The following is a 17,281-nucleotide window of genomic DNA, read 5'->3' on the forward strand; positions in this document are numbered from 1 at the left end:
CAAGAACAGTTGAGCTTGAGGACGGAGAAGTTGCTGATGGTGACCGGATATGGTGGAATGAGCAAGGAGGGAAAGCGACAGGATGCTGCAGCATATCCCCGTCCGTGCACGCGAAGAAAGCTCCAAATTCAACGTAGAATCCCGATTTCAGATTCCACCCAGCCGATCCAGTCACCGCAACCGCGACACTCTCACTGCTCAGTTTCATATCAGGCACACTCTCGAGGCTGCAGCACTAGCGTCTAGCACGCATTGTCGAAGAAAGGAGCTTGTCCATTGCAATCTCGATCCGCCCGTGAGCCGTGCCATGAGCTCGGATCGGCAGGAGGGCAGTCACAGAAGGCGACGTCTCAACCCAGCGGACATCGTCGCCGATTGTGCCCGTACTCCTTGCAGTTGCTGCACCTCGCCGACCCTTTACCTGAGCTTGGCGGGATTGGCTGCTGCTGCTGACTTGCCAGCTGGCCCAGTGGCGTCTGTGGGACATTTGTGCCGATGCTACCGGCTGCTGCTCTCAACGGCGAACCACTACCGTTCACCTGCGTCATAGCTGGGTTGGTCGTGACTGCTGCACTCGAAGCGACACTGCCGTTCCACGCTGACCTCGCTAATGCTGCTATCGAGCCATTGCTCTGGCTCGGAATCGCCGGGGTTCCTGTACCAAAGGCGGCCATTCCGGAGGACGCAGGATCAAGCACAGTGCCGTTGGGACCCATTTTGCGCTTCTTGCGTCCCGTCTTGTCACCCAAACGCGCCTGAGCACCTTCAAACATGGCCACGAGCTCTCGGTCCATGATGGCCCGAGAGGCGGCGTCGGAGCGGTCGTAGAGGCCGAGCAGCTGGAGCATCTGGCGCTGGAAGTCGATCTGAGGCGCAGGAGAGGCCGAGGCGGTCAAGACGTCGTCCAGGTCCAAATCAAAGGAGGGTCCGGCTCCGTTGGACGGGGTTGGTGTTCCGAGCAGACTGAGCTGCTGATGCGCTGAGGGTGCTGCAGCGTTGACAAGAAGGTTCGCATTTGCGGAAGAGGTTTGGTCTGTTGGCTGTTGCTGTTGCGCTTGCTGTTGCTGCTGTGATTGGTTCCGCTGCTGGGCGTTGGCGGTCCCGTTGCGATTCGCGGTCCCATTCTTGGACGCCGCGCTTGCTCTACCTTTGGCTCCCGTCTGCAAGCTGCTACCACTTCCGGAGGGCACGGGTGTGGGTGTGGACGTCAAGTTGGCTGCCTGAGCTACAGCGTTCGCAGCTGCGTTGCCCGTCTGCGGGGTACCCGGCGAGTCGTGAGCCTTGCGTTCGCTCTTGATTCTTCGTACTTGACTTGGCAAGTTGCCGCGATCCGTCTCCATCTGGTGCTTGTGTCGCCCCTCGAGGATACGCAGCTCCATCTTGCCCGTCTTCCAGTTCTTTGTGCATTGGACGCGGAAGGGGCATCCGATCTTGAGCGAGCCACGTTTGCGTCTCTCCTTCTCCTTGGGTATCTGTCGCTTTTTGGTGTTAGGGGTCCCATCCGCATTGAGAGTCTCAGGGAAGCCACCGCGATAGCACGACCAGCAAATTCGAGTCTGATTGTTGGCTGACCACTGGATGCGAATGTCAAAGCCTTGGGAGAGAGCATAGGTATGGATGTAATTGGAAGCCTTTTCGAGGTTGTCAAAGTCGAGCTCGAGGGGCATGGAGGGCGGAGCGATGAGGCCCTCGTGATCAGGCACGCCTGGTGGCGCTGAGGAACTCGAAGGTTGCTGCTGCTGCTGCTGCTGCTGCTGTTGTTGTTGTTGTTGCGCGGCGACCACAGCCGCTTGTTGCTGCTGTTGCTGTTGCTGTTGCTGTTGCTGCTGCTGATGCTGTTGCGGCTGTGGCGTACCATTGTTTGGCGAGGGAGCCATGGGAAATGAGTGGGACGAGAGATTGGTTGCCAAGAGTGACGCGTTGGTGCTGGGTGAAGCAATGGCATTGTGATTGTGCGTGTAGTTGATGGGCAAGCCAGCGCCGAACAAGTTGGTGTGATGCGCACCAGCGTGCGAGGGATGGTACGACATGGTGTACGGGATCGGCTCGGGGCTGTCGCTTGGTCGACAGGGGAACTCAGAAGAAAGGCAATGTTCTAAGGCGATGTCACCAAGAGCAGAGGGCTATGCTGTTGCTGCTAACGTCGGAGTATTGCGATCTGTGAGTGCCGTGTCCACGCGATGGGCAAGTGCGATGAATGGAGCGCGCTTTGCTAAGTGCAATGATTGCTAGCGACGATGCAATAGGCTGCTATCCTCGATTGTCGACAGCAGCATGAAGATGGATCAGGGAGCGGCAGCTTCGAATGCCTTCTGTGGACTGCTGAGGAACGAGCAGCGATGATTTCGTTGAACGGCTGCGATGTTCTTGAAGCCCTGTGCAGACGCAAAACGACGGGGCGGATCTGTCTCGCTTCGATTGCCCGATGCGACCTGCGCGCAAGCTGATGGTAGCGACCAGGAGCTCCAGGTGGAATGACAGGCTGGATGTTCGACGGACGAGGTGGAAAGGTTGAATCGAAGAAGGATGGTGGGGAGAGAGAGGTGGTTGGACCCTGACATTGAGTTCTTCCTTCTGGCTGGAGACGGGCGACGCACAAAGACAAGAAGAGCCAACTGTCGACGCAAAGCCAAGCCCGTGCTGAATTCAAAGAAGCCGGCGTCACGATAAGCTTCGTCGATACAGCGGGAAAAGCGTAGGATTTTGCCATTCAAATTCGCAGCCAACAAAAAAGCGGGACAATAATTCTGAGGTGGATTTCAAGGTTTGAGTGGTCACGCGGCAGAGCTGTGCTTGAGCGTCGAGGCTCGGCTGTCGACTGTGACTTTGATGCCCACTTGTATCGCGACACAGAAGCAACTTGATAGCGCAAGCCATTCCTCTCTTGTCGGTATAGCTCAAGCTGGACGGCGATGGAAGCTGTTGTTCAAGGAAACATTGTCCTAGCTAGTGCGTCATCTGCTGTAGACTGGTGAGGAGGGCGAGGGAGCCGATTCTGGTTCCATCCCACGGCACAAGACACGAAAGAGAAGCAGCGTTCTGAATATACTGTGAGATTATGAGACATTACTGTGTAGAGAACAGGAGCCTTGCACTCGGTTGCGACAAGGTATCGCCAACAACGCTTGAAAGCAAAGCGGGCTCGTCTGGAGGCGTGGTCCTACAAGCGTGGGAGACCAGACCAATCCGCAAAGTGCGACGACTGCCTCAGTGATGCGACTCGTAGTCACGCTGCTTGACTCGGATGATAAAGTTGAGCAGCACAGCGATGAACAGGGCAGCGCAGATGAGAGGTGGGCCGATGAGATCGTCAAAGTTGCCCGGGTATTTGGTCTTGATGAGCGTCACACGTCGTTGGTAGCTGTACAGGCCCCACAGCAGCGTCAGCACAGCGATACCGGCGTAGGCAGCACCGAATGCCTTGATGGAGCCCGAGGTGAGGTAGTTGTCGCGGTGACCAGGATGCGAGTCGTTGTGGTGCTTGAAGAAAGTATCCGAGTTGAACAGCGCCAGAGCAAACGATCCGATCAGGATGGAAACACGCAGCCACGAGATCCAGGTACGCTCGTTGGCGAACCACACCTTGGCCTCGACCTTGCTTTGCGAGACCACCTTCTTGGGCTTGCGGATGCGAGGACGTGACGACTCTGCGTTCGAGGAGGAGGCGACGGCGCCGTAGCCATTGGATCCGGAGGCATCAGTGTTGTCGTTCTGCTGGTTGTTGAGCAAAGGCTCTCGTTCAGCGTATTGCGAATCCTTGCTGCCGCCGAACACGCTCTGAAGTGCGACTACAGATCGTCGGTAGGCATAGGAGAGCGTGCCCTGCTCGGGTGGATCGGAAAGCGAGTTGGCCGCCTGACGCGAGGAGGTCTGTGTTGACATTGCAGGGAGAGACGTCGTAGCCGAGGAGGTAGGGCAGCGGGTGTGGGTGAGCCAAAGGAGTGCAGTAGGATGCAGGAGCACCGGACGCCCGAGGGAAGAACGACGAGGACGATGAAGGGACACGGATTGCGGTGATGGAAGAAGGAAGACGAGGTGGGACAGATGGAAAGTTGCCGGTCTGAGCGGAGCGAGGCAGAAAGCGAGGTGGAGATTGATTCGGTGGGTTGCTGCTGCTGCTGCCTCATGCAGGCCCAATTTCTGGAATCTAGTGCAGATGCGAGCTCTTTAGAATTTAGGCTCATGACGACTTGGATCAGGCAGCGGCGTGCTCTGCTCTTGACTCCTTCAGCTTGGGTACCATGACTTCAGGCTCGCCGATCTGATGCAAGAGTCGGTGTTCAAGCAATCAGAGGCGTGGCGAGCAAACCATCTGCAACGAGCAAGGAGCCAGATCATGGGCATCTCTGCCATGCTTCCAGATGACCGCTTCGACGAGCCGAGATGATCTTTTTGAGACTCAGACATTCAGACATGGAAAACGTGCCAGCCTTGCAGCTCACCATTTGGTACGCCTGTTCGCAGCTTGGGCGTCTCGCTTGAAATTCGCACGGAATTTAGCTCATCGCCGATCTGTTTCCATCCAACTCACCATTGCGGATCGGCCAGATCTGCTTTGCCCCACACCTTGAATGGCAGCAAAGAGCGGTGGAGCCAACCTGCGGCACATGACTTTTTCTCATCGTAGAGTTAGGGCTCATCCATCCCGCTTGCCGACAACGAGGGACTCTGTCTACTCATGGTCAGCAGTGAAGCTAGCAGCGGACCGAAAGTGGATCCCAGAGCAACGACCCTCTGGTCTGAAATGGTGCTTCTGCGCGAGTGAGGGACCACAGTCTGAACACATTTGCACCGCCGTTTGGCTCGAGAAGGCGAATGTTGGTGGCTTGAGGAGTTCCGCACGCTTTGTCAACTGCCGCAAGATCCTAACTTGCTGTGTGAGATTCAAGCCCTTGCAATGGCTCAGCAATAGCAATCCTCTCGCCAGTCCCCACCATGTGACTTTAGCAGGAGCGAACAGACCATCTCATCTGCGCTGCGTTCTCCACCGCGCTGCGCTGCGCTGTACCGAAAAATTTCCTCTGCTCTGTCACTTTTTCTGCGGGAAGAATCCCTTTAAGATTTTTTGAGCGTGTGCGAAGAAAAAGTGTCAATCACAGCAGCTAGCTGCGCAAACACCTCATCCTCATCCTGTCCTGACCATCATCTCCATCATCACCGTCGACTCCGTCATCGTCATCACCTCTACCACCTCTTTGTCATCTTCCGACCTCACACACATCGTCAAGCAACCTCCTTCCGCCATTCTCCTCCGCCCGCAAAGGATCCTCAACCCCTTCTTTTGCACCCCTTTCAACCCGACCAACTTCATCCTCCTTACTCCTTTCCAACGCTTTTCATCCCTTTGAAAGCCGATCACACCAATCTCGACCTTTTACACCACCTACATACCTCTTCAAAATGTCTTCTACTCCCGTCGTTGAAAACAAGCTCGACGCCAGCGCTCCCGCTGTCGACGCTCCCGCCCCTGCTGCCGCTGACGCTGTTCCCGTCGCCGGTGACGACAGCGCTGAGGGTGCCAACGTCGACCCCAACGCTACTCTCCTCGTTCGTGCTCTCGTCTCCACCAAGGAGGCCGGTATCATCATCGGCAAGGGTGGTGCCAACGTCGCCCAGCTCCGTGAGCAGACCGGCGTCAAGGCTGGCGTCTCCAAGGTCGTCCCCGGTGTCCACGACCGTGTCCTCTCCGTCACGGGCACCCTGGTCGGTATCTCTGACGCTTTCGCGCTCATCGCAAAGACCATCCTCGAGAACCCTCTCAACGCTCCCGTCCAGGCTGACGGCTCCCCCGCCGAGGCTGCTGCACAAACCACCTCGGTCCGCCTCCTCATCTCGCACAACCTCATGGGCACCGTCATCGGTCGCCAGGGCCTCAAAATCAAGCACATCCAGGACCTCTCGGGCGCTCGCATGGTCGCTTCCAAGGAGATGCTTCCTCAGTCCACCGAGCGTGTCGTCGAGGTGCAGGGCTCAGTTGAGGCTATCCGCGTCGCCATCCACGAGATCGCAAAGTGCCTCGCCGAGGACTGGGACCGATCGCAAAACGTCGTCCTCTACCAGCCCGGTCAAGGTGAGGGTCCCGGCATCCTCGCTGCCGGCGGTATGGGCGGTCTCCAGCAGCAGGGCTCGCGCCGCCAGGGTGGTCCCGCTTACCTCGCCAATGCCATGTCCAACATGAACCTCAACTCCAACAACACCAACGGCGGCAGCTTCAACAACAACAACCAGCAGAACAACCGCCGCGAAGCCAACAACACCAACAACGCCGCTTTGTCCACCAACAACTCGCGCCGCACCGACCCCAACGCCGTCGTCACCCCCGGCGGAGGCCTTGTCGCTGGCACCACTGCCAACTCGGCCAAAGCCGGCGAGCCCAACGCCTCGGCCCCACCTCTGGTCGACGACGACAACCTGCGCACGCAGAACATCTCGATCCCTTCCGACATGGTCGGCTGCATCATCGGCAAGGGTGGTTCCAAGATCACCGAGATTCGCCGTCTCAGCGGTTCGCGGATTTCTATTGCCAAAGTGCCGCACGATGACTCGGGCGAGCGCATGTTCACCATCCAGGGCACGCCAGAGGCCAACGAAAAGGCGCTCTTCCTGCTGTACAACCAGCTCGAGACCGAGAAGGAGCGTCGTCAGAAGCAGACAAACGTCGGTGGTGCCAACGGCGCCGCTGACGAGGATACCCCTGCTGCGGCTACCTCGGCTTGATAGGCGAGACCTCCGGAGGAACTCATTGCGGGCTGATGGGATGACGACTGGCTGGCTTTGACACCTCAACACAAAAATTCACACAGGGACAAGGTCGTCTCCTTGCCACCATATTGCTGTTCTCTCCTTTCCCTGCTTCCCAACGTTCTGGGCTTGACAAAGGGTCAATCTGAAATGGCAAACCAAATGAAAACTTGTATCGTCTTGAGCTGTCGCACGCTTGAAAGTTGCTGTCTGAGTGCGAATGAAACCGTGAGGATGTGCGTCTGCGCCGCGAAGAAACGTCCAAGTGATGCTTCGGAAATCGGCCAGGGTCCTGGCGCAGGACAAGTGGAGGCTTCTCGACGATCTTCTTAGCCCACTCCTTTGACCTTCTACACCGTCCTGCTCCCTCTCAGCTACATCTGGAGCTCCATCACAGCGCCGTTCAGGTCCATTCCTATTGCAGATAGATCTCAATTGCAGCTCGGCTCGATCTCAGCGCCGTTTCGACTCTGTTACAGCTCGATTCCAGTTGAATCCGAGCTCGGTCTCACCCGCCTCTCAGCTCCATCTTAGCTTCGTCTCAGCTGCGTCCGAGCTCCATCTCAGCTCGATCTCAGAACCGATCTTGGCTCGATCCCATCCCTATCTCAGTTGGATCTCATCCGCAACTCCGCTCGATCTCATTGCTGACTGGTCTCCATCCCATCTCCGCTCGTTCTCCCGTCGCTCTGTGCATCACATCCGGCTCGTCTAAGCATCATTGCAGCACCGCTTCGGCCGAGACCCATCCCACGACCCACGCCCAACTTGACACCTGAACGCAGCCCGACTCGACCATCCACACAAGCACAACAAACCCATCTCGCCGTCATGGGTCTAATACGCACCTCTCTAGCCTCGACAAGTCGGACTTGTCCACCCTCGCTTCTCACCTCATCCGCCCGCTCGAAACGATTCATAAGCAGATCAGCGCCGAGTCGATACCAGCACGTGCTGTACCTTGGCGATGTGTTAGGCTACACCTCTGCCAGCCGGCTGAGCAAGTTTCCACGGGCATGGTTGGACGCTGCCGGCGTGGCGGCGGATGTGGATCATGGGCTGCGGTGGGTGGCCGCCAGCGGTGGGGTGAATCATGTGCTGCTTGGGTACGAGGTGCTTGTCTCGCCGCTGGAGGGGGTGAGGCGGGGGAGGGATAGTGGGGAGGAGATTGTTGTGCACGGTGCCCGACCGGAGGAGGGGGAGGGAGGGTTGAGGAACGGTAAGGGTAAGGATGAGGAAAGAGAGGGGGAGATCCTGGAGGAGTCCGGGGGAAAGACGTCCACCAGTCGACATCCAAGCAAAGTCTTTGCTCTGGGTCGCAACACGCACGCCCAGCTAGGGTTGGGATTCAGCAGTCAAGAGGCGACCCGCGGCATGGTCACCGGTACGCTCGACGGCGTCGGGGGCGTCACCCACGTTGCTGCCGGATCCGGCTTCTCTTTCGTCACCACGGCCACTGGCTCTGGATCGAATACCTTTGGGTTTGGTAACGATACATTGGGTCAACTCGGCTGCTCCCCCCGCGAGCCGGCGACACGGAACGAGTTCGATCCGTGGGATGTGTCGACCAGACTCCCGGATTCGGAGGCGGCCCAGTTGCGATTGCTCCCCCTGCCCAAGCAGATCGACTTGGACGGCGAATGGGAGGTCAAGAGCATCGCTGCGGGGCTGGATCATAGTTTGTTGCTGCTGGAGCGGGAAGTGAGCGGGTTCGTGGTGCAAGAGGTGCGCTCGACGGGGTTGAACACGGATGGTCAGTTGGGGGTGACACCGCGCGAAAAGGCAGAGGCAGTGCCAATTGAGCCGTTGTTATCGCGCAGCTTCAAGGCTGTTCCGCTACCATTGCAGCCGACAGCAGGAAAGAGAGCGGAATCGACAGCAGCAGGTGGAGCGAGTGGCAGTGCAAAAGCCGCCGCAGGGAAGGCGAAACAACGAGGAGCAGAGGCAGCCAGCACAGAGGCCATACAAACACCCGCATCCTCACCGACCGGCGCAGAACGGATCCTCAAAGTGGTCTGCGGCGCAGACACGTCCTACGCCTTGACTCCCACCGGCATCTGGGCGTGGGGCAACAGCGAGTACGGCCAAACGTTTGCCGGTGTGCACGATCGGATCGCCGCCCCTGTCTTCGTGCCGAACCCTCTACCCGCCGCGTACGCCTCCCATTCCCTGCCATCGGACGGGGCTTTGGGGGTGCGGAAGCTGGTAGCCGGGGGATCTTTCGCGGCGCTGCTGGACAGCGAGGGGAGGGTGTGGGTGGTCGGTTATGGTCCGCGTGGCGTCACTAATGTCGACGATCCCGACGAATGGGCGCGATTGACGCTCATCGACCTGCCCAAGGTTCAGGCGCTCTTCGCCGGGCTGGAGTATCTAGTGGCTGTAACAGAAGACGGCGAGGTGTTCCTCTGGGGTATACCCCCGCGATCCGTCTCGACACAACCGATGGTGGCGCCAACAAGGATAGGGTGGACGTTGCCCAAAACGCCGCGGCAGGCATGGTTGGATGAGAATCCGAGGCTGAAGGCTAAGGTATCAGAAGAGGAAAGTGGGAAAGTCAGTGTAATCGGTGCGGCGTGTACGAGGGACCATCTGCTGCTCATTCTCGACGATGGTGTGGGCAAGAATGTGTGGGCGGAGTGCGATCAGCCACCGCGCGAGAAGGGCACAGATGTCACGATGGGATGAAGGGGAATTGCATTTGCATGTTGGTACGGTCTACGCCGTTACATTGGGAGGATTGAGTCTGTGCCGCGCCGCGCGATCTTGATTGAAGCTGATGAGTGAGGTGGTGACGAAGGATTTGATGCCGAGTGCCGAGCTCGACGTGGCTTTGCGCGGGGGGATGCGGGGGCACGATCTCTGCGGTCTCGAGGTGTTGATCTGAGAGTGATGAGCGACCCGCTGAGTATTTCGCCAAGAGTTGGTGGGAAGGCGTTGCGATTACTGACCGCCCTCGGTATCAGACGAGACCTGGATGACGTGCTGCTCCACCGTGTCGGACGAGATGGGGATGACGTGCGACTCGATGCGCGGGTCCAGCCAGGCGGGATACTGCCCCTCGACCTGCTCTGCCTCTTCTTCTTCGTCGTCAGCCTCGGCGAGCTCGGAGTAGGTGGGCGACAGTGGGATCCTGTACTCGGCGTCGTCGACTGAAACGGGGAAGGTCTTCTGTGTAGTGCGAGGCTGTTCAGCGTTCCGGGCGCCGTGGCTGCCGTTAGAGTCGGCGGTAGTTGTGCGGACCATGCTGGTGGTGGAGTTGGTTGCGTTGATGGCAGGCGAGCGAACGACGCTGTTGCTGGGACCCGTGGTGGCGATGGTGTTGACAGGGGATAGTCCAACCACAGCAGGCTTGCCGCGAGAGAAGCCAGCGGCAGTCGAGGTCGTGTTGCGAATCTTGCTCGGGGTCGTGGGTACCTCGTTGGGCAGCGGCCGCTTCTTGGAAGGCGTGACGCTCGCCTTGAGCAGACTTGTCTTGGTAGGCGTGATTGGCGATACCTTTGCGAAAGGGATGGCGTTTGTGGCTGCACCGCGCTGTCGGACGGGCGTTGTCATCGGCGTCGTCTGGCCTCCCGGCGCGCTTCGCACCCCCCCACCTCCTCGACTCTTCTTCAATGTCTCATCGCAACGGTCATCCGCGCCATCCAGCTGCTCTATGATCGCCTTGAGCTCGTCGACCAACTCGTGAGCCTCCTTCCGCATGTTTTCCTGCTTGCTCTCGAACTCAGTTTGCACCCTCCTCGGTCGGTCCGCCTCCCAGAAGTAGCGCTGGTACAGCTCGTCAACGCCGAGGTGAGTGCCGAAGCTGGGTGCGACTGTCGTGTGCAGGTAGGTGTGCAATGCTTTCATCAGCCGGACGGGCACTGCAAGGATCTCCTCGGCGACGAACAGGCTGAAGAAATTGAAGTCGCCTCGCAGGTCGGCCATGAGCTTGAGCGCCGTGCACATCCACGGATCCTTGAAGGTGAGAAGTTCAGCAACCAGAGTCAGACGAGGATAGACGGTGAGCTTCGAGGTCGAGTGAGCTCCAGGCGAGGCCGACGGAGGCGGGTCGAGGATACCGTCAAAAAGGGGAGTCGACACGCGCTGTCGAGAAAAGCTCGGAGTGGGCGAGCCTGGGCCCTCGCTGGCGTCGTCAGGTTCGGGCGTTGGGTCGGGTGCTGTGTCTGTACTCTTTCTTGCCCTTCTGGTTGCAGTCTTGGGCGCGGCCTGAGTCGGAGCCTGCATCAGACCGCCCGGAATGGGCTTCATGTAGCAGAGATCGGTATCGCGGTCGTCCTTGCCTTTCTGTCCGAAGAGACCCATTTTGTAAAGACCTTCGATGTACTTGCTGAGATTGGTCAGGAAGGTCTTGTCGCCTTCGTCGGCCCTGTCCTTGGCAATGAGGTTCATCCGCAGCATGAGATAGGCCTCTTGCTCTCGAGCAACCCATCCGGCGTACTCGCTCTCGTCTCCGCTGAAGAGGATACTGCTACTGGCAGCTCGACTGGGCGCGTGCTCGCAAAGCGAATGCTTAGCGACCCTGTCAGTGAGCTCGTCCATATCGGTGGTCAGACGCTCCTGAACAAAGTCGTTGGCGATCTTGACGAGATCTGCGACGAGCTCAGGGTACGTCTCTCGGATGTCGCTGGGCACCGCCTTGTTGATGAGCGAGGTGAGATGCTCTCGAACCAGCCTTGTGTACCGTTCGACGGCGGCTTGGAAACTTTGCTGAAGCTCAGCATGGATCGCCTCGAACGTGTGGCACCAAGCCACTCCAATACTAAAGCTCGGACCCGATTTGAGTCGCTTCATGAGGTCATCAATCGTCACTGACTTTGCGGAAGGATGGCGCGCGTCCGTGCTGCACTCAGCTTGATCAGGCGCAGCGTCGCCATCGTCGCCATCGTCGCCATCGTCGCCATCGTCATTCTTGTTGGGGTGCTCATCGAGCTCGAAGGATCGAGGGACTTTCTTGAACAGCTTGGTGTGGAAGGTCCAGGGCTGAGGACGATAGGCTGCGACGAGCTCCGGGTCATCCGCTTCAGCGGCGGTGAAAGGAAGGTAAATCGGAGCGATGGCAAGCAACTCGTCAAGAAGGCGCGGAGCCAGGTCTTTGTTGATGTCGAAGCTCAACATCTGAAAGCAGGAGACGATCTTGTCGACGCTGAGGATGAGCTGCCGTTCCGTGGGGAAGCTGGCAGCAGAATCCTGTCCGGTGATGCGAGAAGGGAAGGCGGCGTTGCTCCGGTGCTTATTGACGATCGAAAGTCGCTCGCGGTCGAGACGTTGCGCGATCACGCTGGCCGCTGCGAGCGTATTCGGAACAGTCGCCTTGATTTCCTGGACCAGAAGAATGCCCAGATTCCTCGCAAGGTTGGCGAGCCCGCACCGCGTCTCGACAAAGGTTCCGTGCTCATCGATGGCGTCGAGCTTTGCAGCAGTGCGCTGCCATCCCTGGGCTGCATCGCCTCCACGTCCGAGGAAGAATTCGGTTTCGATCTGATCAATCTCGGAGAGCTCCTCGTCCGGCCCAGGGCAGCGAACGACGTGCCAGCCATGTTTGAGGTAGTGCTTGCCAGAGTTGCCCTTGACGCTGAGCGGCGACGATTCGTTGATCAGGTTGGTCCACTGGCGATCTCCACCCGTCATTCGGTCGGGTTTGGTCAGCACGCCGACGGTCCTACTGCCAGTCTTGTCGGCGTCGCGGACCAGCAGGAAGGCGCCTTGGCTGCGCAGGTCCGAGTCGAGGGCGGCAACGTAAATGATGATGGTTGACTTGTCCTGGATCTCTCTCGTGATGATGCGGCGAGTCGCGTCAAGCTCGGTCGGGTTGCCGAACGTGATGAGGCCGGGCAGGTCGGTGAAGCACAGCGGCTCTGCGCCTAGAGCCCGAATGGACAAAGACAGCCGAGCCCCCTCGGGAAAGAACAGTGGCAGGTCGGTCTTGTTGGTATCTTCGGCGTCCGCGAGCTCATCGATGGTCATTTTGAAGTACTTGGCAGCGACGATGTCGGAGGGCTTGGGCTTTCGGGATGAGGTTTGGAAGTTGTCCAAAACAGCGATGGACGCTCGCCGAAGGCGGTCGGCTACAAGAGACGGATCGTGGATCGTGTCGCCGAACTGAACGATGGATCCGGGCGCTGCGGAGCCGGATGCTGGCAGGACCACCGAGATGGCGGCTGTCCACGACGGCTGAGTCTCGAAGGGTCGTGTGCTTTCGACGTCGGTGGGGGTGATATCGATGTCGAGTGGTCCGCGTGTGCAAGTGCCGTCCGATCGAGGGAGACGCACGCCGCTGAGACACTCGACCAGAGAGCTCTTGCCCGCACTCTGTCCGCCCACCAGAACGAGCTTCGGCAGCTTCAGGAGGGCCTCTGTATTGCAAGGATTGGTCGGGTCATCGATTGAGTAGTTATGGATGTTGTTGGACGACGAGTGATCGGGTGCCGGCAGCGGAACGGCGAGGACATTCATCTTTCGGCAAATATAGCCGAGCCGTCGAAGGATCGCACCGTGCCCATAATTTGTGGACGACGCATCGCCTTGACGGAATTGCGCTTGCTGAGGGGAGGCCATTGCGCGGATCGCGACACCGACACACTGAAAGGAGGTCGACGGAAGATATAGACACACCTGAGAGGTAAGTGCCAGGGTCAAGGAGCTGAACATGAGTGCAGGCGGTGAGACTTACCAAGACGTGCGCCCCTTCGTTGCTGTGTCGAGAGACTGGGCGTGCGATGGGATGAGAACCCTCGTGGATTGTGAAGAATGGGCAAACGTGATCGCGGAGAGCGAGCAGCGGTGAGAGACGGTATGCTGGATAGCAGAGCTTGTCGAGGTCGACCGAGTGCTATGGAGTTGTGAAGGGCTGGAGTGAAGGTAGAGACACAAAGGGTGGGACACGCTTACAGCGAGACTTTTATCCCTGAAGGGGACTGGGCCCGTCGACCTGCGTCTCTTACGCTTTCCGCACTTTGACTGCTGTAGTGCCTCGAGGTTTCGAGTGAGCTGATGATTGCTCGTATGCTGTGCGTTGGCTGTGGAGCTCTGGCCTTGAAAGATCGCAGTCGTCGGCCAGACCTGTCGTTGATGAGGGTCATGACAGGCCCCCGCACGACATCGCAGGACGCGCGCCTATTATTCGTCCGCACAAAGCGTTCACGGCGTCGCCAAGCGAAATGACCCATTGCACAAAGTTATCGTTGACCAACGGAGCTGCAGTAGCGCGGGTCGTGATTGATTTTCTGACAGACCGAGCTACAGTAGTTGCATCTCGACCGTCCGACCGGAACACCGCAGCTGCACTGGAGTCGGCTGTCGGCGGCCGAAGTGCTGTCTTGTGTAACCCTCCTCTAATGGGCGTTGGCATGATGTCACGCCGAGCTGTCCTTGGGTTGGTTGATTAGCTCAGCGTTTCGCCACCATTGCCGCGTCACCGTGCTAATACCTGCTTGAGCTTGTGCGATCGCTTCTTGTGCTGGCTGACCTCCGTGCGATCTCGCTGCGTCAATGATTCTGTCGGCTTTTTGCGGATCTATCTCATGCCGTGCGTCTCGGTGCGTGCTGCTGTTGGACTGCCTCGCGAGGTCGAGCAGGTGCTCATCTTGCAGAATCACACCGCGAGCGACGTCGTTCAGCTCGGAGACGTGCATGATGTTCTGCAGGCTTTGTTGGGTGCCGTCGAGATGTAGCATGCTTTGCTGAAAGCCATCCGCGACGCGGGGCGCAGGGAACAGGTAGATGACCACCACGAGGGACAGAAAGACCAGCTGGCGAAGGATGTGCAGATTGGTGTGCCAGTGGTTGAATCGCGAAGCTTGAGTGGAGACTTGGCCGAACTCAAACATGATGATCAGCTCGATTGCGAGCAGTCCGAGCAGCACTGTGAGAGAGAACGCGCGCCTGCCGCTTCGATCGGCTTCATATGCGCGTGCATGTCCATTTGAGTTTGGAGCATGCGTCGCACTGTGAGATGAGAAGCTGAAGAGTCGAGCTGCTTGACGTATCGCAACAGCTATCGAGTCGTCCGGATGCGTCGTGAGCAGACCCACAGCCAAAATGCGCCAAGCGTACGTGCCGAAGAGGAACGGAACAGCGTACCAGAAGTAGTCGCTGGCTGTCTTGCAGAACGTGCAGTCGAGCAACGGCCGGGCACCCAGGAGCAGATACATGCGTCTGCCTTCGTAGCTGGAGAGACGAGCCATGAGCGCTTGCAGCTCTACCTGCTTAGCCTCGGTGAGGTAGCCGAGTGGGAGCAAAGAGGGCGTGTGGCTGATGAGGTTGCGCAGCGTAGTGGTCGGGATGGTGATAGGCGCCTGATATGCCAAGAAGAGGTCAGGACTATAGCCGCCCCGGAAGGCTTCGATGTGAATGAGTGCTTTGTCGACATCCGAGCTGAGCACGCTTGGCATCGTATACAGACTGACTATCGATCGACGCAGCCCCTGGACAGCAGAGGCGGGTATGAAGATGTCGACTCCATAGCGAGCTGGTATCAGATTACGGATGCTAACCGAGACCAGTGCTACCGTGGCGATAGAGACTGTGGCGGAGAACGGCGAGGCGAACGGCGTCAAACGCTGTGCTGAGATGAATCTGCCTTGCTGCAGCTGCTGTGCGTCCCCATTGCGAAGAGGTGAGCGAGCGGCGAAGATGAGTCGCTGCCCTTGCCGAAGTATGGGCGGGAGGATGACCAAGCCGAGCACCAGGTATGTTGTTAGGTCCGCCATCGTCAACTTGTGGTCCCTAGTGTGCTGTTGCGAGCATCTGCAGGCTCGTAGCGCTCTGTGAGGCTTGATGGGCTCAAGCTCGAGGGTGCAGCATACTCCCGTCTTGGCAAGCAGGCTCGACGAGAGGTGGGAAGAAAGTGTTGCTTTCCGGTGTTGGTCTCGCCCGCGCGCGATTTTCGGCTCAGCCTTCTTCTGAAAAACTTGAAATGTAACAATTTGGAATTTCAGCTACGGCTTAGCTGGAGCTGTCAAGGAAAGCGACATATCTCGTCCATCATGGCCAAGCCTGCATCACCGTCTACGCCTTCTCAGCAACGCCTACCTGGCCTCGGTTCCGCTGATGAGAGTATGCTTGAACTGTGAGAGTACTGTAAGCTAGGTGCCGCCTTCGAGCTTATCTACATGATAATGCTAGCCAACCCTCTTTCACGTAACACCAGCTTCGCCTGGGAGTAGAGTCTACCTCGTCTTCGACTGAGCTATCACGCCCACTCCGAGCCATTCAAAAGGACCGCTACGCCAGCCGACTGCCTATCTTCCTTTCCTCATCCATGGCCTGGCGCCCTCCATCACCGTTCTGTCTTTACCTTCACTTCTTCGTCCCCTCCCTTGACATTCTCGGCCCAGCCAAGGACTCCGTCCTCGCTTTCGACCCATCTTGCTCTTCGTCATCGATCAGCTTGACGCTGCTTCGTATAAGCCCCCGGATAGGTGTTCAGGCGAGTTCCAAGCAACCAGAAGTTCATATGCCGCCCCTCACCAACCAAGCACCAGCGAAGGCGTGGCCGGATCCCATCCGTCACAGTGTGCTACTGCTCGTATGCATCGTGATTGGTGGCCTACTCGTGATAGCTACCCTCATTGTCGCGCTTGCCTGGTTCCTGCGTCTCACCTGCTGTGCTCGAGAGCGTCGAGCCAGATGCGAGCGTAAGGTGGAGTCAACATCGCAAACTCCTTCCGCCATCGAAGGTGGGCAGCCGCTGGACGATTGCCACTCACTCGACAGCGTCACTGTGGTCGACGATGACCACGTCGAAGATAAAGATGCCAAGAGCGATGCCCCGAAGCAGGACACAAGGCAGTACGTGCCGATGCGGACCTATGCTGGCGCGGAAGCTGCAGCGAGCGCTCCACAAAGCACTTGGAACGGCCGAGGATGGACGTTGTTTGACCCGCCTGTACCCGCTCTCCAGCTACCGAGGCCTGTAGCTCGAAGCGGGGGTGACTACAGAGCAAAGAAGGAGCCTCTCGTCGAACGGAGTGTTGAAGACCTTCTCTGGCCGGCTTCGATCAAGCGTCGACCCAGCTATATCGAGCGCCTAGCCCAACGACATCACCTCCTTCCGCGCCATGCCAGCACTGCTCCTCCTTTCAAACCGGCAATGGAAGAGGACCGGCGAAGCCGGCTGGTCGACAGCGTCTATCGTTGGTTGGGCCAAGTGACAGAGGCGAGCGAGGCCGTTTATCCGCATGCAGCGCTCTCTCCTCTGTCTGGGAGCAGGAGCCACAAGCACGGCAGTATGCGCAGCGCCTACACCTCGACGACCCTGGCTGAGACCGTTTCCGAGACCAGCTTCGCGACGCAAGCGGGGACGGCGGGCGTCAGGAAGTCCGAGCGCCTGATCGAACGTATTGATGCCGACTACGACCATCAGCAGCGCCGCGGAACCACTGCTGCTATAGATCTTGCCTCGAGGAACGCTCCCGCAGTCGTGAGTCGTGCACCCAGCATTCGACCCCAGTTCTTCACCACCACAACTCTCGCGAGCTGGCTCGAGCCGGCATAAGTGGTCACCACGCACGGCTTCATGGTGCTGGAAGAAGACGTTGCT

General features: G+C 58.5%; 7 protein-coding genes across 7 annotated transcripts; 3 read left to right on the forward strand and 4 right to left on the reverse strand.

The window, feature by feature from the left end:
- Positions 1-350: 350 nt before the first annotated feature.
- PSEUBRA_003708 (FAR1 DNA binding domain protein) lies at positions 351-2,030 on the reverse strand (the record flags this gene model as incomplete). Its single annotated transcript, XM_059465130.1, has 1 exon — positions 351-2,030. One exon carries the CDS (start codon positions 2,028-2,030, stop codon positions 351-353), a length of 1,680 nt encoding a protein of 559 aa, XP_059321428.1.
- A 1,177-nt stretch (positions 2,031-3,207) lies between these two features.
- On the reverse strand, positions 3,208-3,882 carry PSEUBRA_003709 (protein of unknown function DUF202; the record flags this gene model as incomplete). Its single annotated transcript, XM_016436785.1, has 1 exon — positions 3,208-3,882. The coding sequence occupies one exon, from the start codon at positions 3,880-3,882 to the stop codon at positions 3,208-3,210; it is 675 nt and encodes a 224-aa protein (XP_016291902.1).
- A 1,518-nt stretch (positions 3,883-5,400) lies between these two features.
- Positions 5,401-6,717, forward strand: PSEUBRA_003710 (K Homology domain, type 1; the record flags this gene model as incomplete). The annotated part of the gene is made up of 1 exon (XM_016436774.1): positions 5,401-6,717. One exon carries the CDS (start codon positions 5,401-5,403, stop codon positions 6,715-6,717), a length of 1,317 nt encoding a protein of 438 aa, XP_016291903.1.
- An 855-nt stretch (positions 6,718-7,572) lies between these two features.
- PSEUBRA_003711 (Regulator of chromosome condensation 1/beta-lactamase-inhibitor protein II) lies at positions 7,573-9,426 on the forward strand (the record flags this gene model as incomplete). The annotated part of the gene is made up of 1 exon (XM_059465132.1): positions 7,573-9,426. The coding sequence occupies one exon, from the start codon at positions 7,573-7,575 to the stop codon at positions 9,424-9,426; it is 1,854 nt and encodes a 617-aa protein (XP_059320601.1).
- A 255-nt stretch (positions 9,427-9,681) lies between these two features.
- Positions 9,682-13,296, reverse strand: PSEUBRA_003712 (Dynamin, GTPase domain protein; the record flags this gene model as incomplete). Its single annotated transcript, XM_016436799.2, has 1 exon — positions 9,682-13,296. One exon carries the CDS (start codon positions 13,294-13,296, stop codon positions 9,682-9,684), a length of 3,615 nt encoding a protein of 1,204 aa, XP_016291905.2.
- Positions 13,297-14,093: 797 nt separating this feature from the next.
- On the reverse strand, positions 14,094-15,449 carry PSEUBRA_003713 (uncharacterized protein; the record flags this gene model as incomplete). Its single annotated transcript, XM_059465133.1, has 1 exon — positions 14,094-15,449. The coding sequence occupies one exon, from the start codon at positions 15,447-15,449 to the stop codon at positions 14,094-14,096; it is 1,356 nt and encodes a 451-aa protein (XP_059320602.1).
- Positions 15,450-16,195: 746 nt separating this feature from the next.
- PSEUBRA_003714 (uncharacterized protein) lies at positions 16,196-17,236 on the forward strand (the record flags this gene model as incomplete). The annotated part of the gene is made up of 1 exon (XM_059465134.1): positions 16,196-17,236. One exon carries the CDS (start codon positions 16,196-16,198, stop codon positions 17,234-17,236), a length of 1,041 nt encoding a protein of 346 aa, XP_059321429.1.
- Between the last annotated feature and the right edge of the window lie 45 nt (positions 17,237-17,281).

Source organism: Kalmanozyma brasiliensis (genome assembly GCF_000497045.1).
Source record: "Kalmanozyma brasiliensis GHG001 unplaced genomic scaffold PSEUBRA_SCAF24, whole genome shotgun sequence".
NCBI lineage: Eukaryota > Fungi > Basidiomycota > Ustilaginomycetes > Ustilaginales > Kalmanozyma > Kalmanozyma brasiliensis.